At 41.9% G+C, this 26,596-nt stretch overlaps 1 protein-coding gene across 2 annotated transcripts in view; it reads left to right on the top strand.

Moving 5' to 3' along the window:
* Window positions 1–26,596, top strand: part of kif26ba (kinesin family member 26Ba) — a 430,401-nt gene that overhangs the window by 329,116 nt on the left and 74,689 nt on the right. For both annotated transcript variants that reach the window (XM_034187958.1, XM_034187951.1), the window contains exons 7-11: window positions 823–916; window positions 19,375–19,520; window positions 19,818–19,934; window positions 23,462–23,648; window positions 24,386–24,572. In XM_034187958.1, coding sequence (XP_034043849.1) covers window positions 823–916; window positions 19,375–19,520; window positions 19,818–19,934; window positions 23,462–23,648; window positions 24,386–24,572 — 731 coding nt within the window. The remainder of the gene's footprint in view (window positions 1–822; window positions 917–19,374; window positions 19,521–19,817; window positions 19,935–23,461; window positions 23,649–24,385; window positions 24,573–26,596) is intronic.

Genomic DNA, 26,596 nt, shown 5'->3' with positions numbered 1-26,596 from the left:
CATACTATTTGAAATCCTAATCCAGAATATAGAATCAGATCACCTCCAATATTCAGTGGAGTCTTCCATGGCTTAATATCTATCTGTGGTGCAAATTTGGTGAGAATCTGTGAAGTAGTTTTGACATAATCCTTAAAAGTCTACAAAGTGAAATCCTGATCCAGAATCCAGATCCAGATCACCTCCAAAATTTAATGGAGTCTTCCATGGCCTAATATCTATCCATGGTGAAAATTTAATAAAAATCAACTCAGTAGTTTTGACGTAATCCTGCTCACAGAAAGACAGACAAATAAATAAATGGCGATGATTTTATTACGTCCTTGGTAGACATTATAACAGCTGCAAAGCTTTACTTGTCAAGACTGTGATGACTCTGTCCATGGGATAGCCTTCATTGTGTGTGTGAAGTATTTTGAAACATTAAATCTTTTTCTCACCCAAATGGTTCATTCTGTATTTCAAATGTTCCATTAGAGTGAATGAATGAATGTCTGAACCAGTGAATCCTTGCTGTCCCCTAGATGTGACTATCATAGTATTTCAAGCATTTTGAAATGATGAATTGTGTTGTGATGCAGTTGTTTCTTTGAGTGTTGTGAGTGGTTTGAAATTAAGAACTAATGTTTGAAGCAAGCCGTATGAAACAGTCAGTGGTGGGCACACTTCCGATAATTCGATAACAGATAATTGTCGAAGATAATGTTTTCATTATCAGATTATCTTTTTAGATAACTTTAAAAATTACATTACATTACATGCTTATACGGCTGAGAGTATTTTAGCACTGCGTTATATTTAACATTGTGTTTGTGCTATTAGGCGGAGGTGTGTGCAGGAACAGTTGCTGAAGTGATTCAGTCTGTGGTGAACGGAGCAGACGGCTGCGTCTTCTGCTTTGGACACTCCAAGCTCGGTAACACACACACGCACACACACATATGCACACAGGCTACAGAATCACAGTGTGTGTATCTGGTGAATCATCTTTGGATGGTTGTGTGTGTGTCAGTCTTCATCTCTGCACCAGAACCTCTTCCATCAGAGGCCGAGAGAAGGAAAGAAGAGGATTAGTGTCTGCTGAAGCTGAAAGCATTCTCAGTCTGCTCTGTGTTTTTTGTCTTCCCCTCGCTAATCCCGCGGAAGCTGTTTTCTAGAGAATCTGTCTTATAACGGGTCAGGAGCGTCACTGCACACTACGCGTCATCCCCGGGTCAGGCCCTGTTGTGTTAATCCCTACACACACAAACAGTGTTATCCTTCTAGGCTTGTGATCTTCATACATCCTGTTGGAGTCTCTGAGTCCCTTTTATCTGCTGGCAGAGGACAAAACCAGAGCGTGTCAATGCCACAGTTCAGCAGGGAGCGCTCCGGTCTTGGACTATTTAGTGGAACAAACAGTAATGCAATTATAAGTAAGAGCAGCAACATGCACACTGTTGTGATCACTTTGGAGCTGCAGGGAATTGTCAGTGAAAATTAAAATGCTGCATCAGTCCACATACATGACAGCATGAAGTGTGCATCGTCTCAAAAAATGTGCTCTGTCAAACACACATACAGTACAAGAACCATCGTTATGTCTGGGACACATTTTCAGTTCAGTCCACAGTCTACCATAGTTCACTCAGTCCAGAGAGGTGCTATATCCTGAAGACGAAGAGAAACGTGCTTCTGTGGATCTCAGTTGATACACAGAAGTGGAGTCCATAAGTATTTGAGCAGCAACACTTTTTTCTCTCTCTCTGATAGTCACCACAGTGGATTAGAAATCAATCAGTCAAGATGGGCTTGTAGAGGATATCGACAAAAGTATTGCATTAACCATTTACAAATTACAGCCATTTTATACACATTCCCTTCATTTTCAGAGGCAATAAGTAATTGAACATTTGGCTAACAAGCAGGTTCATGGCCAAGTGTGGCCTGTTCCCTGATTATTCTACAGCAAATTATGCAGACAAATGATCTGGAATTGATTCCAAATGTTGAAGTTGCATTTAGTAGCTGTTCATTGGAATTGTCAACATGAAGCCCAAAGAGGAAGAGGAGTTGGACATGTCTTTGTTCAAGTATACAACCAAGAGATGCCTTCATGAGTGTAAATACAGATGGTTTAGGACAATGTACAAACACCTGGTAACACTCCCAGACCTGACCTGACTTGAGATTTGAGTTAAAATTGAAAATCTTCAATCACATCTTGATTTCTTTCATTTCAACTCCATTATGGTGGTGTACAATCAATCAATCACAACAAACAGTTGCCCCAAGGCGCTTTATATTGTAAGGCAAGGCCATACAATAATTACGTAAAAACCCCAACAGTCAAAACGACCCCCTGTGAGCAAGCACTTGGCGACAGTGGGAAGGAAAAACTTTTAACAGGAAGAAACCTCCAGCAGAACCAGGCTCAGGGAGGGGCAGTCTTCTGCTGGGACTGGTTGGGGCTGAGGGAGAGAACCAGGAAAAAGACATGCTGTGGAAGAGAGCAGAGATCAATCACTAATGATTAAAAGCAGAGTGGTGCATACAGAGCAAAAAGAGAAAGAAACAGTGCATCATGGGTCTAAATCTATAGCAGCATAACTAAGGGATGGTTCAGGGTCACCTGATCCAGCCCTAACTATAAGCTTTAGCAAAAAGGAAAGTTTTAAGCCTAATCTTAAAAGTAGAGAGGGTGTCTGTCTCCCTGATCCGAATTGGGAGCTGGTTCCACAGGAGAGGAACCTGAAAGCTGAAGGCTCTGCCTCCCATTCTACTCTTACAAACACTAGGAACTACAAGTAAGCCTGCAGTCTGAGAGCGAAGCGCTCTATTGGGGTGATATGGTACTATGAGGTCCCTAAGATAAGATGGTACCTGATTATTCAAAACCTTATAAGTAAGAAGAAGAATTTTAAATTCTATTCTAGAATTAACAGGAAGCCAATGAAGAGAGGCCAATATGGGTGAGATATGCTCTCTCCTTCTAGTCCCCGCTAGTACTCTAGCTGCAGCATTTTGAATTAACTGAAGGCTTTTCAGGGAACATTTAGGACAACCTGATAATAATGAATTACAATAGTTCAGCCTAGAGGAAATAAGAAGTGTACAGAAGCCAAATTTTGGACCTGACTGTATTTGAGAATGTATTACATATCAGACCATCATCCTGCAAATTATCAATGTATTTTGCCCGTCGCTTGTTGGTTCCTGTCTTGAACAAGAGGTAAACAGATTTAACGTGACACTTGTATGTTATTATTTGTGTTATTCTCGACCACATTATCACTTACTGTAATGAATGAGGATGAAATCTCCTTTGTCACTTTGTTAGTCAGACAATTAATTTTGTTGAAGTGGAAATCCTCTGCACGCACTTCCTGTGCTCTTTGGATTAATGTCATTTTAAATCACATAGAGATAGAAAAACTATAACCGCACACTTGAAAGCGCTATAAACAATACGAGGATAAGTGCACCCTCTTCTTTTCTCATGTGAAGTAACTACACTTCCCTGCAGTTACTGAATTACTGAATGATGTGTATTTACAACTAAGCTGTCAGGAGGAATGTATTCCTTAGCTGAGCCGGCCTGGAAACCATGATATTGTAATATGAGGGGGCTCCTTTTTAGCACTATATCATGAGTTTTTTTTTCCTGTATTATTGTTGTGCTGTTTTTTACTGCCACCAAATATTTTACAACTACAGTTACTGTATAAATTGGTGATGTTGAAAACCTTTGGGGCATCATTAATTGGAAAGTGTGGTTGAAAAGGCCAAATTTATGTGTGTAGATTAATTATAAACACAATGCAGCATTCTTTTGTTGTTGTTGTCTCAGCCCCCCCCCCCCCCCCCCCAAAAAAAAAAAATCTGGGTGCTATTTAGGGGAGCTGCACAGCAGGAGGAATTCTTATAGGGTAAATATACTCAAATGAGAAGCGTCCATCCTCCCAAACAAACAGTCCCAGTTCAAGGTCACTGGTGCCTCAATCTCCATGGACAACTGGAGGTCTGCCAAGAAGGGCGTCCAGGGTAAAGCTTGTGCCAAATCAACATGTCACCCCATACTGGCTCTGAACAGCCAAAAGACAGGAAACTTAGATAGGCGTGTCCAAAGCATTCTGGTTATTGATGGCAGCCTTCCAGACTGCTGCTGATTTACAATTTAAGTTTTGTTTGTGTTTCACTCACTCACTCACTCACTCAGGGGAGGTGATGATCTAGTGGTTAGGGTTGGGCTTGAAACCAGAGGATCCTCGGTTCAAATCCCAGCCTGACCGGAAATCACTAAGGGCCCTTGGGCAAGGTCCTTAATCCCCTAGTTGCTCCGGGTGTGTAATGAGCGTCTTGTATGGCAGCAGCCTGACATCGGGGTGAATGTGAGGCATTATTGTTGTAAAGCGCTTTGTGCATCTGATGCAGATGGAAAAGCGCTATATAAATGTAGTCCATAAGCGCTATATAAATGTAGTCCATTTAGTCACTCACTCACTCATTCATTATGATAAGAATAACAGATCTTGAGTTTGTACCCAGCAGGCTGTCCTGCATAGACTGATTCTAATCAACACGCAGCCCATTTAAGTATGAAATTTGACCATCTGTAGAGGACTCCCAAGCTGCGTAGAAGGAGAAGATACTCTTTGTTTCCCGAGTGCCCAGTTTTGCAGCAGACCTCCATGCAGTAACTCCTCACTCTCACTGTAAAGCCTTGGGTCCTGGATGACAATCACCCAGGCAGACACTCAGTCCATGTCCGCTTGTTCAAAGTAATTATCTACCACAGCCAGATCAAATGTAGGCATCTCCTTGGCTTTGTCCAGTCACTGGGGTCCACAACGCTCAGATTAGACTTTGACTAACTGATTAAAAACTGAATTAGCCAAAATTTTACAGTGCTGTCAAAATAAAGGCCAATAAAAAGAAGTGATTTTTACCCTGAGTGTTGGTGAAGCGTGAATGTCAGGCTATTGTTTTCACTGCCGTGTGTGTGTGTGTGTGTGTGTGTGTGTGTGTGTGTGTGTGTGTGTGTGTGTGTGTGTGTGTGTGTGTGTGTGTGTGTGTGTGTGTGTGTGTGTGTGTGTGTGTGTGTGTGTGTGTGTGTGTGTTTAGCCAAGATAACTCAGAAATGCCTCTGGATGTATTTCCTTCAAACATGGTGGGAATATTACTGTGATAGGTATTGATGTGATTAGATCAGATTCCACATCTACCTACTCAGGTCACACCTGATTTTTTTTTTGTAAATTGGTGTTTTACAGCTCTTGATAGGCTGAGAAAACCTGATAAGAGTTAATTGCCTGAGAGTGGAACAGGAAGAGTTAGAAAACATGCAGGGTAGGTGCTCTCCAGGAACAGGGCTGGTGACCCCTGGATTACATTTTAAAATAGATTTGTCAAAGAAAACATGGTCTGAAAAACAGGTTTTTGTATATATCAGCAACCAAGAAACCAAGGTGGATCAAATTTACTTGGAGAGATATCTAGAGGTGATTAGACTTTGGAGTAGTTTGGCCCAAAGATCATGGTCAAGGGAAAGGAAAATATGGTCTGAAACCCCCCCTTTTTTAAATATCTCAATAACCAAGAAGCATAGATGGATGATGGAAAGCAAAAATTGTTCAGCAAAATATTTGTGATGGATTGGTATAAATGACTTGATAATGAAGTCACACAGAAATCTATCAGGCTCAGGAACCAGAGGAGGCTGGACACAAATGCAGGACTCTGACTCATTCATTTGGTCTTCAAAAAGGTTTAGTCAGGTCAAGGCAGGATTCAGTACACAAGCAGGCAGTCTATGATCAGCAAAGGTAACAAATACATTAGGCAGGACGTGGTCCACAAAACGGGCAGATGGTCAAAAAACACGGCAGGCAATCAGAACAAGAACTAGGACAGAAACTCGGAAGGAAGGCTGGAAGTGAAGGCTGTTAGGCACAATGATCTGGCGTTGCAGAACTGAAACAACAGGACTAAAATAGTAGAAGTGAATTACATCAAATAAGACTCAGGTGTGGGGGACAAGCAGGGGAAGGGTGTGGCAAACAAAGGGAACAGACACACCACAAACAAAAGCCCACACCAAAAGGCAAGAGAGTGCAGTAAAAGAAACAAACCAGAAAACAAATCCACACAAGCACTGAACATAAGACAAAATAAAACATATCAATAAACAAACCCCCCAATCATGACAAACTCATATGATGAAGTCTCACAGCTGATATAGCTACTTGTACATTTTTATAGAGGTGTGGAAGGCGGTAGGGTATGCATTAGTCCTCTGATGCCATTCATTCTATATTGCAGCTTTCGCTTTTTGATCAGTAATTCTTTCCACAGATTTTAATGAAGGGTCATCTAACAAGATAAAATAAAAAAAAAAATCATGATTCATTATAGGAAATATTTTGAATTATGAGGGTCTGAATTTGATGAAATTTATTATTTTTGCTTCAAATACATCTATGCTAATGAATCAACAGTTGATAGTTTTGGCAGTGTTAAAATCAAAATAAGAATGCAAACTGTTGTGGAACAGCCTAGAATGATTCATCTGTTTACAGATAAGCTAAAACATGCTTATTTCTTGATTAGTCTGTTCTGTGGCATTCTGGAGCTTTCCTGCATGTTCTGTAATGTTGCACTTAGTACTGTGCTTTTCCACAAAGTTATAGAATATTCCATGGTATTCTAAGTAAACAACTTCAGCAGTATATAAGGCAGGCAGGCAGTCTTCTGGCAATGTTTTTCCCAGCACTTGTAATTTGAATCTTTCTCATAAGTAGCTAAGGATTTGTTAATAAAGCATTTGTTGTTGAAGACCATCTTTCTCTGTGGAATACAACACAAACAGTGGGCACCTCTCCCTCTAAAACAACATGTGATTGATCAAACAAATAGAAAAGCATCTTTCTGATGGCTCTGTAATCGCCATAGATTTGCCAGCTTACTTTAACCCAGCGTGACACATGAAGGGGGCAGCTGGTCTCAATCTGTGTTTTCAGACTTACCACATTTGAAATTTTCCATTCAGCTGTTATAGTGAAATATGAAATAAAATCCCCCTTGTATCGCGAGTAAGATTAATTCTGTTGTTGTTGTTTCCTATTCAGCTGCTCCCGTTTTTTGTGGGGGGTTTTTTTTTGGGGGGGGGGGGGGGTCGCCACAGCAGATACAGCCAGATCTGCATTGGCATTTGGCACAAGTTTTACGCCGGATGCCCTTCCTGATGCAACTCCAGTGTAACCTGGAGAAACACACAGAGCCACTGGTGTTCCAAAAAGGTCTCCCATCCAAGTACTGACCAGGCCTAGCTTCTGAGATTAATTCTGTAAACATAGAGTATGACCAGGATCAATATCTCTTTCAGGCATCAAAGTAAAACAAGGTGTTGTCAGTGTGTGACTGTAAACATGAGCAGTCTGAACCTGGACAATATCTACAAAGACTTTTAGTCTCGTCTATGGCTGTGGCTGAGGTTCATGGAGGTATTTCAGCACTGTTAATAAATATATCAGAGACAATTTGCTCGTTCAGTCAATGCTGCTGTTATAATCAGTTATTGTGACCTTGTTGTTTGGTACAGCTGCTAATTGTTTGTGTTGACGTCGCTGACCTCAGGCCACAGATGTCACTGATGCTGCACTATAAACACATTACCTTGTTTCTAATTAAAATATGATCAGAAGCACAATTATAGTTAATTGCAGCTCTGTGGTCTGTGTACTTCGACTCACATGCACGCTGTCACAGACGACTCAGCTTGAACACACGCGTGCACAAAGAGCCAAGGTTATGAAGGAACAGTGGGAAAATAAACAGCAGACTCAGAGCAAATGGATGAATATAATTTAATCCCCTGGATTTAAATCACATGTGATGGATTGTGATATTGGATTATGGGTCTAAAATCATTTTATTCTGCTCTGTGTAAGCCTGACCCCGTCAGATCTCAGAAGCTAAGCAGTGCGGGACCTGGTTAGTACTTGGATGGGAGACCTCTTTGGAACACCAGCGGCTGTGTGTGTTTCTCCATGTAACATTGGAGTTGCGTCAGGAAGGGCATCCGGCGTAAAACCTGTGCCAAATATCAATGCGGATCTGGTTGTATCCGCTGTGGCGACCCCAAACACAAAACGGGAGCAGCCGAATGGACAACCAACAGTAATGAGGATTGTGAGCTATGTGTGTGTTTTCACACTGTTAGCATAGTGCTGCTGTCTTTTTCGTCTTCATTGTCTCTCTCTCTCTCTGTCTGACGGCAGCAGGTCTGCTACCAATTACTAGCAGCTGCACACACACACATGCATGTGTACACACATGCACACACAGTCATTTGTTATGTCTGCAGCAGTGACGTGCTGTAGTGGTCCTCAATGGACATATTGGAGCTGCATACAGTGTAACATATAGAGGCAGAATGATTGACAAAGCCCATCTGACTCCTTAAAGAAGCAGTTTTAGGAGACTAATACAGGTCATCAGGTGTTAGTAGCCAGAATGATCCTGTAAACACTGAGGCGATGCACGCTCTAAGAAAACTACATGCTATATTCATTAAATCTAGTCATATCAACTGGCTCCACAAAACATGGTCAACCAAGTGCTCTGTGGAAGTGGTTAAAATAACTACATGAAGTTAGTATGACATTTCATTTTTAGAGTGCAACCTTAAAGGGGAACTCTGGGATTTTTCAACCCTGGGTTCTATTTTTTAAAAACAGAAAACAACTATTTTAATCAGTGCAGCATTTACTTAGAACACAAACATATCAAGGGCAAAATGCTACATCATGTAACTGTACAAGGCAGGCTCAAATCACACTAAAACACTTCTTGTCACCACTGAACAGTACCTCACTAAATATAAATAAACTTTTTTGTACCTGTGCTGTAATCCAGTGATTTTCAACCTTTTTTGAGCCGCGGCACCCTTTTTATATTTACAAAATCCTGCGGCACACCACCAACCAAAATAATATTATAATTCTATTACCTCTGGTTTTACGCAAAACCCAATTATTGCAATAGAAAATCGATACAGAAAACACCGCATTTCGAAAAATTTTGCGCTCTGATCTCAAGTGTTTTTTTAGACGTGTCAACACTTTTATTCACAATAATCTGCCACTCTAATATTCACGGAGCGCAAAGGCTGCCTTCAGCGAACCCAGTTGTGAGCGAGAAGGCCCAAGTCTGACCACGGTGACATCAACGGAGGTCAGGCCGCCTTCCCCGCACACCTCCACAGCCAACGCGGTTTCTCCTTCCCCAGAGGAGCCATGCTCCCTGAGCAGCTGAGATTCACGCTGTAGTCAGCAACCCGTAACCATGGAGATGCACAACATGTGCGCAAGTATGTCTATTATACTATAATACACCGCTTTGCTGCCATCTACTGGCATAAAAGCGCATTACATCATCTGCCACACTATTACAGCACATACACCCGATAATGGTGATATTTGATAATTGCCCACGGCACCCCTGACGATCGATCACGGCACCCTAGGGTGCCGCGGCACCTCAGTTGAGAATCACTGCTGTAATCCATGGTGTCTGGTTGGGATATGTACAAATGATCTTCTGAGGAATGATATTATCTATACATGTGCTGATGTGGAGGCATATTCCTCAATGTCAACTGTAGAATCCTGCCATGTTCCAAGAGTTCTAAATACATCCCATTCTGTGCATGCAGAACGTTCTTTCAGACCACACCCCAATGTTTTTCTTCACAGGGAGACAATGTTTCAGTTTTTGCTTATAAGCAGGATAGAGTAAGATTATGATGTGGTCTGAGTGTCCAAAATGAGGTCGAGGTTTAATCTTGTATGCCCCCTGTATCTTTGTACTATATTACATGATCCAATGTTCTTCCCGTCCAAGTTGGAATATCTACATGATGATGGAATTCCTGTAGAACTGAATGTAGCCTGCAACTGGTTCACATCCTCAGCAATAATAAAACCAGCATCGGGGTCCTTAGGTTCATGGGTGTTGGTTGTGTCCTGTAAGATACCCAGGGCTGTCTCTGTATCTGAATGTGGCTGGATGTACATAGTAGTTATATAAATGGCACTAAATTCCCTGGGTTGAGTAAAAGGGGCAGAAAATTAAATTAACCCCTTAAGCCCTAGAGTCTATTTCACCAAAATCACATACCCATACATTATGATTCATTTCTCAGCTTGTACAAGGTCAAAAATGCAAAAGTTTGGATCAGCTAAAAGACAGGTCCTAGGGGATGTTGTGGATGCAAAAAAATTGAAAGTAAATAATACTTGGTAGGAGTAAATGAGGTTTTTATTCCCAAAAAATGAATCCGATTTATGTCTTTATTTACTTGGCGTTTCAGCTGTGGTTAGTTGATATGTGATTGAAGTGGATACTTTTGTAGAGGAGACTTCGTTTGACATTTTGATGTATAATAGGTGTATGTTGGTGTCAGCATTGGTTAGTTATGAGTGTTCAAATGTTCCAAAACAGGGCAAGTTAGGGTTTAAGGGGTTAAAAGTTCAGTATTGGGTGAACAGTGCCTGTTCATAATACTCACATCCATGCACCACACATTGTTTACGACCCCTTCACACATAACATGAAGGTGGGCAAAAGAAGCAGAAACTGACTAAAAAACAGTGAAAAAAGAAACAAATTGGCCATCTGTGAAAAATTCCACCTGCTGTCAGGAGGGACACACGGTCAGACAGGCGTGACTGATCTGTCGGCGACTGTGTCATGCACACTCATATGCCCACGATCACAGTATGAGCACGTGGAAAGTGTAACACTACATCGCACTCCCACAGCAACGGAGCAATTACATGCTGGACAGATGTACATAAATCAACAAAAATATGGAAGCACAAAGTAATACTAGAGCACAGACATTTTAAGAAAAATGAACGTACTGTTTAAATGTAACACAATCATGTTACCGGTCATGAATCTGTTCTCACTATACCCCCCGGCAGTTTCTAATATGTAATTCCTGTTATAAAGAGCGGACAATACAAGTATCATCCTCCTGTTCCTCTGTATATGACCCATGGTCATGGACGTAAACAATAATTGACTGCCATGATATGAAGCCATGCGCTCATATCATATCCACATCTGCCAGCAGTGGTGGGCACAGTTCCGCTAATCATCGAAGATAATGTTTTCATTATCGGATTAGCTTTTCAGATAACTGTGAAAACCACCATCGGACCAATTATCTTCTGATAAGTTTTGGTCCCATAATTTTTAGACCACTAACATTTTTGCAGATGTAGCTTTTTGTAGTAGATGCACAGTGCTGTCCTCAACAAGCAGAGAAGAGCTCATTCTAGAAGAAACCATTCTATCCTCTGCAGGCAAAGGAGACCTGGTCATAGAAAAGAAAAATGCTAATTTCTTCTGACCCCATACAAATATGCTAGCAATAGCACCCAAGTCATCCAGAGGCATACAGTTTTAACTTATGGTTAAAATTTTAACCAAACTAAATTAGGACAAGTTATTTAAATTAATGTCACGTCTGAAGTTTTATGAAGTGAAAATATCAGATATATGTTTTAGTTTTAAAGTAATGCACTAATTTTGAAGGTTTTAATGTGGCCATGGTGTGTGCGCAGTGCATTATGGGTATTCACGACAGAAGAAATGCATTTGAGACTCTTGGATCAGGCTTCACACAGACAACGGTATTAAACTATTTGTATATTGTGCCTAAAACTCTCGTAAATATATTCTCTGGGTTTATAGACGTTGTTATTGTGTTTGTTTTATGTAAAAATGCCGAGAGTCTGCTAAATTGTGATTCAGGCTGTGTGATATAACCAGCATCAACACTGCCGTGTACTGGCGACCAGTTATATCACAGTGTTGTCGGCCACAGGATTTTAAAATTATCTGTACACAGCAGGAATATCTTATAAGATTATATTTAGCATCATCACAATTGTTGGGGCATCCTTAAGATTGTCGGAAGGGGAAGATCGGGTCCAATATCGGCCTAATTATCTTGCCATGTGAACCAGGCTTGATGTTATGACGCCTCATGGAGCGACTGATTGATCTGTTATAACAACCCGCTAACCGATCAGATGTTATGACGCGGCCTCACGGAGCGACTGATTGATGCGTTATGACACTGCACCGAACATGTTTTCACTATTATTTGATTTCTTTGTGTGACTGACATCGTTATTCAAGCATTCAAACAGCGATTCCTATCGCCACACAACTACAGCAACCACACGAGAAAGATTTTTGACAGTTCTTGTTATTGAAAGAAACCTTGTCTCCCTAACCGGATAGAATCTTTCTTTTTTTATACAAATGAGAAAAATGACATATTTTACAAAAGTACATTTATTTGTAAACACCAACACATGTTACATTGATTCACTTGTGTTGGTTTTTACATAGAATGAATGAATCAACCAATCAGTATGAGCGGAGGCTTAGTTTACCCATAATCCCTTTGGTGTGTTACTATTCAGATCTTCAGAATTAGTGCATTATTTTAAAATTAACAGATATGTGTTATACGAGGTCTGTGAGAAAAGTATCCGACCTTTTTATTTTATGCAAAAAATATATGGACATGCCTATCTCGGCTTTCAGTGCTTACCAGTCGAGTGAGTATAAGAGAAATTGTGGAGAGCTGGGCATGTCCCAACTTGTCCTCTAACTCTCCAAAACGGAGGTGTTCCTTTGTCTCGCTTCATCAGCGAATCGGTCGTGACGCGCGAAGCCTCCGCGCGGCTTTCCATGACAAAATCTCTTGTTAAAAGTGAAATCTGCCGGAAAATGGCTGATGTCCAGCTCTTGTGATAACCAGAGAAATTGCACACGACGGTCCCGGCTCCACACAGCGATCCGTTTAGAAATGATGTGGTGGTTTCTGCCTCTCGATGGCGGCTCGGAGCGCGGCGTGCCGTGCGCCATTGTGGGCAGTCCTTAAAGCTGTAGTAACACTCATTCTCTGTGAAGCCCGTAAAATTTTCACTGAAAGCCACATAAATTTTTCGAATGGTTTCCAGCTGCCTGTCTCTAACAGTTTCTGAAAAAATTCTGATGGAAAAAAAGCCCAAATCATTCCGCCATTTCCTCGCAATGAAACAACAACGACAGGGGTGGACCAGTGCTCACTCAAAGCCTGCCCACAGGCGAATGACGCAACCGACAGGTGTGGAAAAACTCATGCATGCGTACGAAGGTTCAAGCTTGGCTGACGTAAAAACATATGAATCAAATCCATATATTTTTTGCATAAAATAAAAAGGTCGGATACTTTTCTCACAGACCTTGTATATCACTTTGTACATTTTAAGAGTTTACAGTAATGTAGTTATTCTAGCCGGAATAATTTTATTTATAAAGCAAAACCATAATTCAAACCTGCTTTCCATTTCAAGACCTCTGCCTCTACCACTGTATCCTGTCAAGGTAAATGATGCTTTCCTACAGCAGGGGGCAGAGCGCACAAAGACAGAAGCGCTGGCTCATTGCCTGTTTGGGTTTGTGATCGCCTTTGATTATTTTAGAAGCTTTGGTGGTGTTTAAACTCAAAATCAGCTTCTTAGTAGCTGAGAGCGTATGGGAGGCAAAATTGAAAGTTGTTGATTATCTATAGCTTCCGATAAGTTTTTAGACAGTTTATCTGTTTAGTGTTAAAAAAGATAACTTTTCAGTTAGCTGATTACTAGTTATCGAAGCTAACTTTCTGGTTAGCTGTGCCCACCACTGTCTGTTCCACTCAACCATGACACTGTAACAGGGAAAGCTGCACTCCACACAATAACTCCTTCAGAGTTGCCATGGATGTCTTGGTGGCTTCCACACCAGCATTCCCAGCTAGCTCCTCCAAATAGATGCACCATATAGTACCATAATGTTCATATTTCTTAACAATTGATGTAAATGAACTCCAACAAATATTAATTTACCTATAATATGATTTGGATTCAAAATAATAATTATACTGTAATTCCTAAATGGTTAATGCAATATTTTTTGTTAATGTCATGTCTGAAGTTTTATAAAGTGAAAATATCAGATATATGTTTTAGTTTTAACGTAATGCACTAATTTTGAAGGTTTTAATGTGGACATGGTGTGTGCACTCATTTGCTGTTTGGGTTTGTGATCGCCGTTGGTTCTATTACAAGCTTTGGCAGTGTTTAAACTCAAAATCAACTTCTTAGTAGCTCAGAAGGTATGGGAGGCAAAATTGAAACTTATCGGTTATCTGTAGCTTTGGATAAGTTTTTAGACAGTTTATCGGTTTAGCGTTAAAAAAAGATAACTTTTCAGTTAGCTGATTACCAGTCATCGAAGCTAACTTTTTGGTTAGCTGTGCCCACCGCTGTCTGCCAGCACCGCGTGTCCAGCTGGCCCTGCGTGTTCAGCCGACGCGGTGTGTCCAGCGAGCGGCACGCCAAACCACCGACCGAACGGTCCCCCCTAAAAATTGGTCCACCCTGCTTTCACTGAACATGCCTCATCAGCCGCGGTCCACCGATTATCACCTTGTTTCTTCTTAAAACTGCACTCCAGTCATCATCTATCTCTGCGACAAATATCTGAAGCTTTTGTACAACAATCATTTCCACATAAATTCAGCATTATTTCATCATAAAAGAGATGGAGGAAGTGATCAGAGTGCCACAGTTACATGACCTGCTAGCTGATGCATTCACTGCACGTCGGTCATTTCAAAGCATCACTGATTATCGCCTCATTTCTGCTTAAAACGGCTTCGTTTCTGCTTAAAACTGACTTTAGAATAATTAAAGAGGTTTTCCCTTGTCATCTGATGGTTAATAATCCCATTAATCCATTTGATCGCTTTCGGTGAAGATAATCCATCTCAGATGAGCTGCTGAGCTCCGAAATGGCGCATGTGTAGTGGAGGCAAGGCGGACTAATTTTTAGGGTGGACCGTTCGGTCTGCGACACTGGGTCATGTGGACCATAGCTCATGTGGTGGACGTGGCATTCAGATCGCCAGCTGAGCGTTCACATGATCAGACAGATCTTTTCACATGAGGCAGCCTGCCTGATGATGTGCGCACTGACACAGTCGCTGCTGCTCGTTGCAAAGGCGATGTGTGTTCTTATGTATTTCCCTGTGAGGACAGCATGTCCTTGCACGCACCTCAGGTGATATCCTTCATGGCACGATATGTGTTCTCCAGCTGTGACTTGCAAGGACGCAGTTCTCAACAGCTGCTACAGCCGCAGACACGCCTACCTCTGCCAACCAACTCAGCTCAAAGAAAAAAGTCTCACTCTCTGTTCCTTTGTTCTGTGATTATTTTATGTATTTGTTATGTAATTATGTTTGTAGTTATTGTTGTATGTATTTATTTAATTATCCTGTTCTCTGTGTTTTTAATTTAACACTTCGTGTGCACTGAGCCACTGTCAGCTGGAACTGACCACAGCAGGATGAGCAACATGATCACATATGAATGAGTTCACGCCTTTCCCCATGTTGTATTTATTTTCCACTCTGTCTGTCATGTGGAGTACAATTTACGTGGTGGAAATGACATTAGCCTGGGTGGCTGGCTGATAACAGAGTTCACACCGTGCTGTGCACATTCAGACGTGGCTGGCCGGTCCCAATGTGATCTTGTCTGTATGTAATTATCAGCATGACATGAGAGCATGAAAGCCCACCCACACATGTGCATTGCGTGAAGTGTTGTTCATGGCACGATATGTGTTCTCCAGCTGTGTTGCGAGTACACAGCGGTCAGCTGTTCCAGCTGGATATTACAGCCATTCAGACGTGCGCTACGCTAGACAGCTATGACGACCTCAGCCACACCTGACAATGTTGGATCATGGTGTGTTGGATGCATACCATTTGTATGTTGCTGTATGTTGCTTGATAATGGCACACTCCTGGGGCACTTAGAAAATGTGGGGCCATTCGCACAGCCAGCTCGAAAGTGGTCGCCTGCACTCTACTCTTGTGTCGGCTGCGTGAAAAGCCCCAGCCTTTTCTAAGTGCCCCACAAGTGGTGTTGGATGTTCGTGGATGGCACGTGGACTTTGGCCAACTCCGGCCGAGAGTAAGTCGAATGGCCATTCATCTGGGATTCGCCGACATTTGGTCACAGGTGTGATGGCTGCCTCAATCACGCCATTCGGCCACGGTTCGACATGGCCAATGATTCTGTTCAGCTCCTTGGCCACGGCACGGTATGTCAACCCTGCGTTCAGCATGCTGTGCAAATGCTACGAACACGATCAGATGGCAGAGCAACCTCATCTTGCCGGCCGTTCCAATGGGTTTCCACCACAAGTGGTATGCGAATGTAGAGTGCATGTGCTGTGCCTGACTGGTTGTGGCGAATGCTGTACCAGGTGTTTGAGGCGGCTCAGATTTTTCACGAGTGGCATACGATTCCTCCTTTGTGCGCCCGGCAAAAAAAAGAGGAGGAGTGTTTGCCGGGCTCAGCTGTTCAGTCAGTGGGTCTGCAGTAAAACAACAATGTCCGGGACATGCTCAATTAGCCATATTTCGAGGGGAATTAAAATGCAACAGTGTCTACTCCCTGTGAATTGAGATGCTGGTCCAGATCTCATCCATCTTGTACATTATAGGACATACATTTGCCAGTAACAGGCTGAGCAGAGGTGGCCTCGTTGCTCGGGCATTTAGCCTTGTATGCAGTCCCCCTCTCTTTTCCATCCTCTGCTTCTGATGCCTTGCCGGGTGGCGAGGTTACCCAGTAGGTGTGGGTGAAGCTAGCACTGCTCCAGGTGTAGTGAGGTAGATGATACAGTCTGGTTGGCTAAAAGACCGTTCCAGATTTTGCCTCTGATCCCCAATAAAGTCATTCTATCAGAGGTTCTGCATGCGCTGATAACTTGGAGTGCAAGAGTTGTGATGATAAAAAAACAAACATTAATAGGGAGCGTTCCCAAGAGGAGTGTTGTGTGGGCCGCCAGAAGAGGAGGTACTGCTGGCCCACCACCAGAGGGCGCCCTGCCTGAAGTGCGGGCTTCAGGCACGAGAGGGCGCTGCCGCCACGGACACAGCCGGGAGTGACAGCTGTCACTCATTATTTCCTGTCAGCTGTCACTCATTCTTCATCATCTCACTCCATAAAACCCAGACGTCATCTCCACCTCATCGCCGAGATATCGTACTTCTATGGAGGTAATATCCTCAGCCATTTGTGTTTACCTTATAATCTGTATATTGTGAGTGTTTGCAGGCGTACCGGTCCCTTGTTTTGTGGAAGCTGAGTGAGTGCAGGACGGCACTCTTTTCCTCTGAGGGATCACTGCATACTCATCAGAATATTGAGTGAGAGGTGGAGGTGGCATTCCCACCGTTGTTGTTACGGGGTGTACACACACCCACACTTGACTGTCTTTGTTCTTCGCCGGCAGTACCAGATCCGACAGTCGGGGACGGTGATCACCTGGGAATTCGGGACTTGGCGGCTCCAGTATTCACAAGGTTCGGTGGCGGCGGAAATCGTGTGGTTCCGGCTCTTCTCAGGACAGACATCTTCTATCCTCGAGCCTGCCCACACGTCACCTTTGTGGATTGACTGTTATCATATTCTGAGATTGTCTGTGTATTCGTTGTGCACCTTCACAACATTAAATTGTTACTTTTTGGCTCATCTATTGACCGCTCATTTGCGCCCCCTGTTGTGGGTCCGTGTCACTACACTTTCACAACAAGGAGTGGACAAAGACGTCTGCCACAGAGGGCGCCATCTTGGTACAATGGAAAACTGGAAAAATCCGCTTGGAAAGTAAAATCATGAAGTGGTACTGAGTGTGACCTATGAGCCTGCTTTCCACAGGTACGTTGGTCTTGGGAGGATTTATGTGAATGACAGGTGGGTTGTCTTTCATTCAGTCTGTTGTGGTGACAGTCAGAGCTGCAAATCCAGCTTTGCAAATATGTGGATGAGAATAGCAAACATGCCTTTAGTGCTATAATTACATTGTTTTGTTCTGGTTTTTAATTATTTATTTTTAGAGGAATGTGACAAATCCTTTACAGGGAGGAAATATCACTCAAAGTCTGCAGATGATTAGATAGTACAGCTGTCAGACAGTATTTGTAAAACATGTCCCTGATGTCTCCTTTTAATTTTTTATGTCTAATAATCCAGTTGTGGTTCAGATCCAGTTTTACCTTGGAATGATAAGTGGAGCTCACTGAAATTAGAAAATACTTCTAATTTCGCACTGTTGTTTCACTGCAGACCCACTCTCTCTCTCACACACACACACACACACACACACACACACACACACACACACACACACACACACACACACACACACACACACACCACTTACAACACGTCTTTTGGCAGACTCAGCTGAGCTGACCAGAAATACATCCTCCCAAAACCTTAAATATTTCCTGATTGTTAGTTTCTAGTTGCACATGTTCTCGCAGAGTGAACGGTTTGTCCTCCTTTGAGGACCCGTCGCTGTCCATGGTGCTGATGTGTGTGTGTGAGTCTGAAGCTCTGCACTGTGCTGATCACGCTCAGTGATGTCAGCAGTATTCTCTGAATCTGAACAGAAACACAGCAGCACAGTGGATTAGTGGTTAGCAGTGTTGCCTCACAACAAGAAGGTTGTGGGATCACTTCCCAACTGGGGCCTTTCTGTGTGGAGTTTGCATGTTCTCCCAGTGTTTGTGTGGGTTCCCTCTGGGTGCTCCAGCTTCCTCCCACATCCAAAGGCACGCATGTTAGGTGGATTGGAAACTTTAAATTGTCCGTAGGTGTGCGTGCGGGTGTGAATGTGTTTGTGTGTCTATATGTGGTCCTGCGACAGACTGGCATCCTGTCCAGGGTGTACCCTGCCTCAGTCCCTATGTCTACTGGGATAGGCTCCAGCCCCCTGTGATCTTTAATTGGAGTAAGGGGGTATACAAAAATGGATGGATGGATGGATGGAAGAACAGAAACGCCTCATCTAATAACATCAGTTGGAATGAAATGGCTGCGTCCAAACAAAATGTCATTCAGAATGAAAAGGGTGGCATAAATTTCTCATATCAATTTAATTGGAATCATTTTAACTAATTTAACAATTAATTTAACTGTTAATATGCTGATGGGTTTCTTGGCTTTCTAACAGAAAACCAAAATCTTGTACGACAGGGAAGACAATCATGTCTTCAACATGTTTTCAACGTGTGACTAATTATTTGAGATGTGTTTAACAAGGAACAAGCCTCCCCGTGCATGCATGTGCGCACACACACACACACACGTTCAGACTCGTTCATTTCATGTAAGCATCTTTGTATTTGTGGAGTCGTTTCGGTGACATCGTTTCTGCTCACCCTTTTCCTTCTCGGTCTTTCTGTTTGTGTCTGACAAATTTCAGGGAAGTCCTACACCATGATCGGCCGTGATGACTCTCTTCAGACTCTGGGTATTATCCCCTGTGCCATCTCCTGGTTGTTTAAACTCATCAATGAGAGGAAGGAGAAAACAGGAGCGCGCTTCTCTGTGCGTGTGTCTGCAGTGGAGGTGAGTGTGATGCCACCACAGTGTGTTCGTTTCTGTGCAGGTGTGCTGTCTGTGTCCCCCGGCTATGACCTGTCACTCAGCCCTATAATTAGTTCATTAAACAGCATGTAACATGTGGCGTTGTTCAGTGGGTCCACATTACTACATAATGGCACAGTTTTGACCAGAGCGGGGGGGTGCATTATGTAAAGTTACTTAAACTTTCCTCAATATCACAAATGCATTGTTCCAGACATTTTATGGCAGCCGCTCTCCTTAGTGACTGATGCTTGAGCTGTGTTCTCTGTGTTTGAGCAGGTTTGGGGCAAAGAGGAAAATCTGAAGGATTTGCTGTCTGAAGTAGCAACAGGCAGTTTGCAGGACGGACAATCACCTGGAGTCTATCTGTGTGAAGACCCTATCTGTGGCATGCAGGTACGCACACCGCCGCGGGCCTGCCATCAGTATGCGGTGCTCCTCTGTCTGTAGCCTCGGGCACATCTCTGTTGTTTGTCATTGACTGTTATTAGTCACAAAGTCACAGTGCTTATACCGACATTTTAACACTTCAGTAAGCAAACCTCACATGAAAAAGTGTTTCCATGCAATTAAAACACTTTTAGTAACATTCACTGTTCACTGAAATAGTTTCTAGGTGGAGGTATTTAGAAAAGGTGTTGAAGTCACAGGAAGTGAGTGAGGAGTGGAGGTTCAAGTGTGAGACACACACATTCATACAGACATTTATTTTCACTCTTTTATCTCACACATGCATATATTTTCACCCACATGTGTATTTTCACTCACATATGAATGTATTCTACATCTCATTCATACCTACAACAGAGAGTGGAAATATATGTACAGTTGTATGCAAACATTTGGGAACCCCTGATGATTTCCATGGTTTTCCTTTATAAATCATTGGTTGTTTGGATCAGCAATTTCAGTTAAATATATCATAGCACAAAAACAGTGATATTTGAGAAGTAAAATTAAGTTGGTGCATAAATTTGGGCACCCCAACAGAAAAAATACATCAATATTTAGTATACTCAACAAAAATATAAATGCAACACTTTTGGTTTTGCTCCCATTTTGTATGAGATGAACTCAAAGATCTAACACTTTTTCCACATACACAATATCACCATTTCCCTCAAATATTGTTCACAAACCAGTCGAAATCTGTGATAGTGAGCACTTCTCCTTTGCTGAGATAATCCATCCCACCTCACAGGTGTGCCATACTAAGATGCTGATTAGACACCATGATTAGTGCACAGGTGTGCCTTAGACTGCCCACAATAAAAGGCCACTCTGAAAGGTGCAGTTTTGTTTTATTGGGGGGGATACCAGTCAGTATCTGGTGTGACCACCATTTGCCTCATGCAGTGCAACACATCTCCTTCGCATCATCCGTGAAGAGAACACCTCTCCAACGTGCCAAATGCCAGCGAATGTCAGCATTTGCCCACTCAAGTCGGTTACGACGACGAACTGGAGTCAGGTCGAGACCCCGATGAGGACAACCAGCATGCAGATGAGCTTCCCTGAGATGGTTTCTGACAGTTTGTGCAGAAATTCTTTGGTTATGCAAACCGATTGTTTCAGCAGCTGTCCGAGTGGCTGGTCTCAGACGATCTTGGAGGTGAACATGCTGGATGTGGAGGTCCTGGCCTGGTGTGGTTACACGTGGTCTGCGGTTGTGAGGCTGGTTGGATGTACTGCCAAATTCTCTGAAACACCTTTGGAGACGGCTTATGGTAGAGACATGAACATTCAATACATGAGCAACAGCTCTGGTTGACATTCCTGCTGTCAGCATGCCAATTGCATGCTCCCTCAAATCTTGCGACATCTGTGGCATTGTGCTGTGTGATAAAACTGCACCTTTCAGAGTGGCCTTTTATTGTGGGCAGTCTAAGGCACACCTGTGCACTAATCATGGTGTCTAATCAGCATCTTGGTATGGCACACCTGTGAGGTGGGATGGATTATCTCAGCAAAGGAGAAGTGCTCACTATCACAGATTTTGACTGGTTTGTGAACAATATTTGAGGGAAATGGTGATATTGTGTATGTGGAAAAAGTTTTAGATCTTTGAGTTCATCTCATACAAAATGGGAGCAAAACCAAAAGTGTTGCGTTTATATTTTTGTTGAGTGTAGATCCTCCTTTTGCAGAAATAACAGCCTCTAAATGCTTACTATAGCTTCCAGTGAGACTCTGGATTCTGGTTGAAGGTATTTTGGACTATTCTTCTTTACAAAACATCTCAGGTTTGTTGGTTTCTGAGCATGAACAGCCCGCTTAAAATCACACCCCAGATTTTCAATAATATTCAAGTCTGGGGACTGAGATGTCCATTTCAGAACATTGTACTTGTTCCTCTGCATTAATGCCTTAGTAGATTTTGAGCAGTGTTTAGGGTCATTGTGTTGTTGAAAGTTCCAGCCCTGGTGCAACTTCAACTTTGTCACTGATTCATGAACATTGTTCTGTGGAATCTGTTGATATTGACTGGAATCCATGTGACCCTCAACTTTAACAAGATTTCCAGTACCTGCACTGGCCACACAGCCCCACAGCATGATGGATCCACCTCCAAATTTTACTTTAGGTAGCAAGTGTTTTTGTTGGAATGTTGTGTTCTTTTTCAGCCATGCATACCGCCCCTTGTTATGCCCAAATAACTCAATTTTAGTTTCATCATTCCACAGCACCTTATTCCAAAATTAAGCTGGCTTGTCCAAATGTGCTTTAACATACCTCAAGCGACTCTGTTTGTGGTGTGTACACAGAACAGCCTTCCTCTGCATTACAGCATCTCCTTGTGCAAAGTGCGCTGTATACTTGAATGATGCACAGAGACACTATCTGCAGCAACATCATGTTGTAGGTCTTTGGAGCAGGTCTGTGGGTTGACTATGACTGTTCTCACCATCCTTTGCTTCAGCTTATCTGAGTTTTTTCTTGGCCTGCCACTTCGGGCATAACTAGTACTGTGTCTGTGGTCTTCCAGTTCCTCATTATGTTCCTCACAGTGGAAACTGATAGCTGAAATCTCTGAGATAGCTTTTTGTATCCTTCCCCTAAACCATGATGTTGACCATTCTATGTTTTCAGGTCATTTGAGAGTTGTTTAGAGGCTCCCATGTTGCCACTCATTAGAAGAAAGGCAAAGAGGGGAAACATTTACAAAAGGCCACCTTAAATGCCCTTTCTTATGATTGGATTCACCTGTGTAAGGAGGTCAAGGGTCAGTGAGCTTACCAAATCAATTTTGTGTTCCAATAATTAGTGCTAAATGTATTCAAATCAATAAAATGACAAGGGTGCCCAAATTTATGCACCTGCCCAATTTTGTTTAAATAATTATTGCCCACTTTCTGTAAATACTAGAAACTTAATTTCACTTCTCAAATATCAGTGTGTTCATCTCCTATATGATATATTTAACTGAAATTGCTGATCCAAACAACCAATAATTTATAAAGGAAAATTATGAAAATCATCAGGGGTGCCAAAACTTTTGCATACAATTGTATGTGAATTGTGGCTCGCACAGTCTCTCATATACTTGAGTGACAGTTTGAGCTTGTCTTTGTGCAAGTGTGATGATATGTTTATGGGATTTGATGATTTAACACAAGCATATCTGTGTAATCCACTAATCTGACATAATCTCATCAGTAATGACACTGTGCAGCTCTGCACACATACATTAGACTCTCCGTTATGTGCATGCACAGACAAACACAGTGTCTTCCTCTGTCAACCTCTCGTACCTGAAGGCGAGGCAGAGCTGCGTTACTTGAGTATGTCAGTCACGGCTGTGCATGCTGACGCCGCTTGTCTTTCCTTCTGTCAGTCCTCTGGCTCCTCACTGCTGTGGAATTATCATGTGAAAAATAGAAATGGATTTTCATGCCATTTGTTTCCTCCCACTCATTTTCCAGCTCCAGAACCAGTCTGAACTGCGTGCTCCAACGGCAGAGAAAGCAGCCTGGTTTTTGGATGCAGCCATAGCAGCTCGCCACAGCAGCCAGCGTGCCAACACCACCGAGGAAGAACACAGGAACTCACACATGCTTTTTACATTACACATTTACCAGTATCGCATGGAGAAGACAAACAAAGGAGGCAGTAAGTGCCGCTGCTGCTTTACCACCCATACCAGTACTTTACTCATATCACTACTGTATACCCAATAAGAACAATATGCAGTGTGCAGCAGGCCAACAAATAATTGCTGCTCTTGAAACAATAATTAATGTACATTTATTGCATTAATGTTCATACTGAAAAGCCCCTGATGACTGCTTTGTGTGTAAGATTTTTTTTTTGGGGGGGGGGAATTAGTTGAAGAAGTAAATCTGTACATGTGAACAGGAAAAAAACATCCCATAATTGACAAATTCAACCTATGCTCAAAATGATAATGAAATAATGCAGATAAAAATAAAAAATAAAAACCTACAGCCAGCTTGTTGTAGTTTTTTGAATATCCCAGTTTATATCAATCCTGCTTCTGCCTTAGAAATGAGCTTTGGTCAGTTTGTTTGGTCGCACGGTAAATATTATCTGGAAATATAATTGTATTACCAGTTATATACAGTAAGTTGTCAGCAAAGATTTGAGCCCCTTCAAGAAACTAAAAGCAAAACCAGAAACAACTGATATACGTATCTTTAGGAACAGAAACTTTGTTTTTAATATTTCATAGTGGAAATAATTACATATTTGAAATAAATGGTTACAGTAACAACATTTTTTTGTTCTCATATTCTGAACTAAAATAGTTTGTGTTTGTAATAACTTTGTTTTTCATCTTTCCCTCCTTCATTCCTAATCTGATCTCATTAATTGTATCTCCTTGATAGTATCTGGAGGTCGCAGTCGCCTCCATCTCTTGGATCTGGGCAGCTGTGATGTCAAAGTACTTGGAGGAGGAGGAGGGAAGAGCCGGGACAACCCTTCACCCAACTCCACCCCTCTGTGCCTTTCACTGTCTGCCCTCGGAAACGTTATCCTGGCTCTCGTTAATGGGAGCAAACACATCCCGTACAAGTAAGGATGAGTGAATGAGAGAGATTTACACAGATTCTGGAAGGGAAAAATTATGAAATGAAGGCTGGATTAAAGACGAGGGCAGTAATCATTTTTAAGCTGTTTATGTTTATGGGCTGATTGATCTAAACAACAGCTGCTGTTCTTTATCCATCACCTTCATTTTGTAGTCTGATTGACAGTGACAGTGAAACAAAAGGGAGACTAAGAGACAAAGTAAACAGTAAAGCCCAGTATCCATATAGCATTTTTTCTCTTGCAGAAAAATGCTGGGAGACCGCGTAGAAACACTTCATCCCAGCCATTCCAGCAATTTCAGTGGAATACAAAGAAAAAGCCTGTGCATGAAATTTATTTTGTATCACAACAATAAACAGCTAGTGACTATCTTATAATACACAGCAATAAAAAAGTACTCACCCTCAGCAGGAACATAGCGATGGTCTAATATGCCATCATAGATGAGTTTTTTTGTCTCTATTGTGTTAGATTTTGAGTGAGAAATCTGCTGATGGTAGACAGAAACAGCAAAAATAAACCCCCCAGGTTGCTTGAAAAAGCGCTGCAGTGATGCTGTAGTGCCTTAATGAAAAGTTCAGGGATTTTCAACTTAAATCCCCTTGAAGTGGCCACACAAAAAACAATTGGACTGCATGCAGACACATATGCTCCGTTCTCATTTAGAGGACTTGAAGGAGAAAAAAAAAAAAACCCACTGGTGCCCAGAAAAAAAAGATGCTATATGGACATTGGGCCTAAGCATAATATATAGAAATAATAATAAATAAAGGAAAATAATTTTTTTCAATGATGGTAAATTTCAACTACTTTTTGCCAGAGGGCACATTAGAGACTCAGTCCTAATTTTTCTTCCTCTGTACCCAGTGGTGGGCACAGTTCCACTAATCCGCTAATTATCAAAGATAATGTTTTCAATACTGGATTATCTTTTCAAATAACTTTGAAAACCTTCATCAGACCAATTATCTTCCAATACGTTTTGGTCCGATAATTTTTAGACCGCTAACATTTTTGCAGATGTAGCTTTTTGTAGTAGATGCACAGTGCTGTCCTCTACAAGCAGAGAAGAGTTCGTTCTAAAATAAACCACTCTATTCTCTGCAGGGAAAGGAGAACTGGTCATAGAAAAGAAAAAAGCTCATTATTTTTGACCCCATACTAATATGCTGGCAAAAGCACCCAAGTCACCCAGAGGCATACAGTTTTAACGTATGGTTAAAATTTTAGCCAAACTAATTTCGGACAAGTTATTTAAATTAACGTCATGTCTGAAGTTTTATGAAGTGAAAATATCAGATATATGTGTTAGTTTTAAAGTAATGCACTAATTTTGAAGGTTTTAGTGTGGACATGATTGATGCATTTCTTCTTCACGACAGAAGAAATGCATTTGAGATGCTCTAATCAGGCTCCACAGACTTAAACTCTTTGTATATTGTACTTAAAACTCTCGTGAATATATTCTCTGGGTTTATAGACGTTGTTATTGTGTTTGTTTTATGTAAAAATTCTCCAAAAGCCGAAAAGTCTGTTAAATTGTGATTCAGGCCGTATGATATAACCGATGTCAAAATGCATAGAACGCTGCCATCTACTGGTGACTGGTTATATCACAGTGTTGTAGATCGCAGGATTTTAAAATTATCTGTAGGTTTCCAAAACCTGAGAGACCACACGCGTGGAGATAAACAAAAAAAAATCATAGATCTGACAGGTTTAGTTGTACAGTGTGTGGTGTCAGCCACATGGAAAAACAACACACACAAACAGATTTCACACACGAACATTCCCAGGTCAAACACCTCGCTTTCGGATTAGTTGCGTGTCACATTTAGCTCCTCACGTCCTTCTTAACACACCACACACGGCAAGAATATCTGATAAGATTATATTTAGCGTCATCACGATTGTTGGGGCATCCTTAAGACTGTCGGAAGGGGAAGATCGGGTCCGATATCGGCCTGATTATCTTGCCATGTGAACCAGATGTTATGATGCCTCAC

Source organism: Thalassophryne amazonica, chromosome 2, assembly GCF_902500255.1.
Source record: "Thalassophryne amazonica chromosome 2, fThaAma1.1, whole genome shotgun sequence".
Taxonomy (NCBI): domain Eukaryota; kingdom Metazoa; phylum Chordata; class Actinopteri; order Batrachoidiformes; family Batrachoididae; genus Thalassophryne; species Thalassophryne amazonica.
This window is presented reverse-complemented; position numbering and strand designations above follow the sequence as displayed.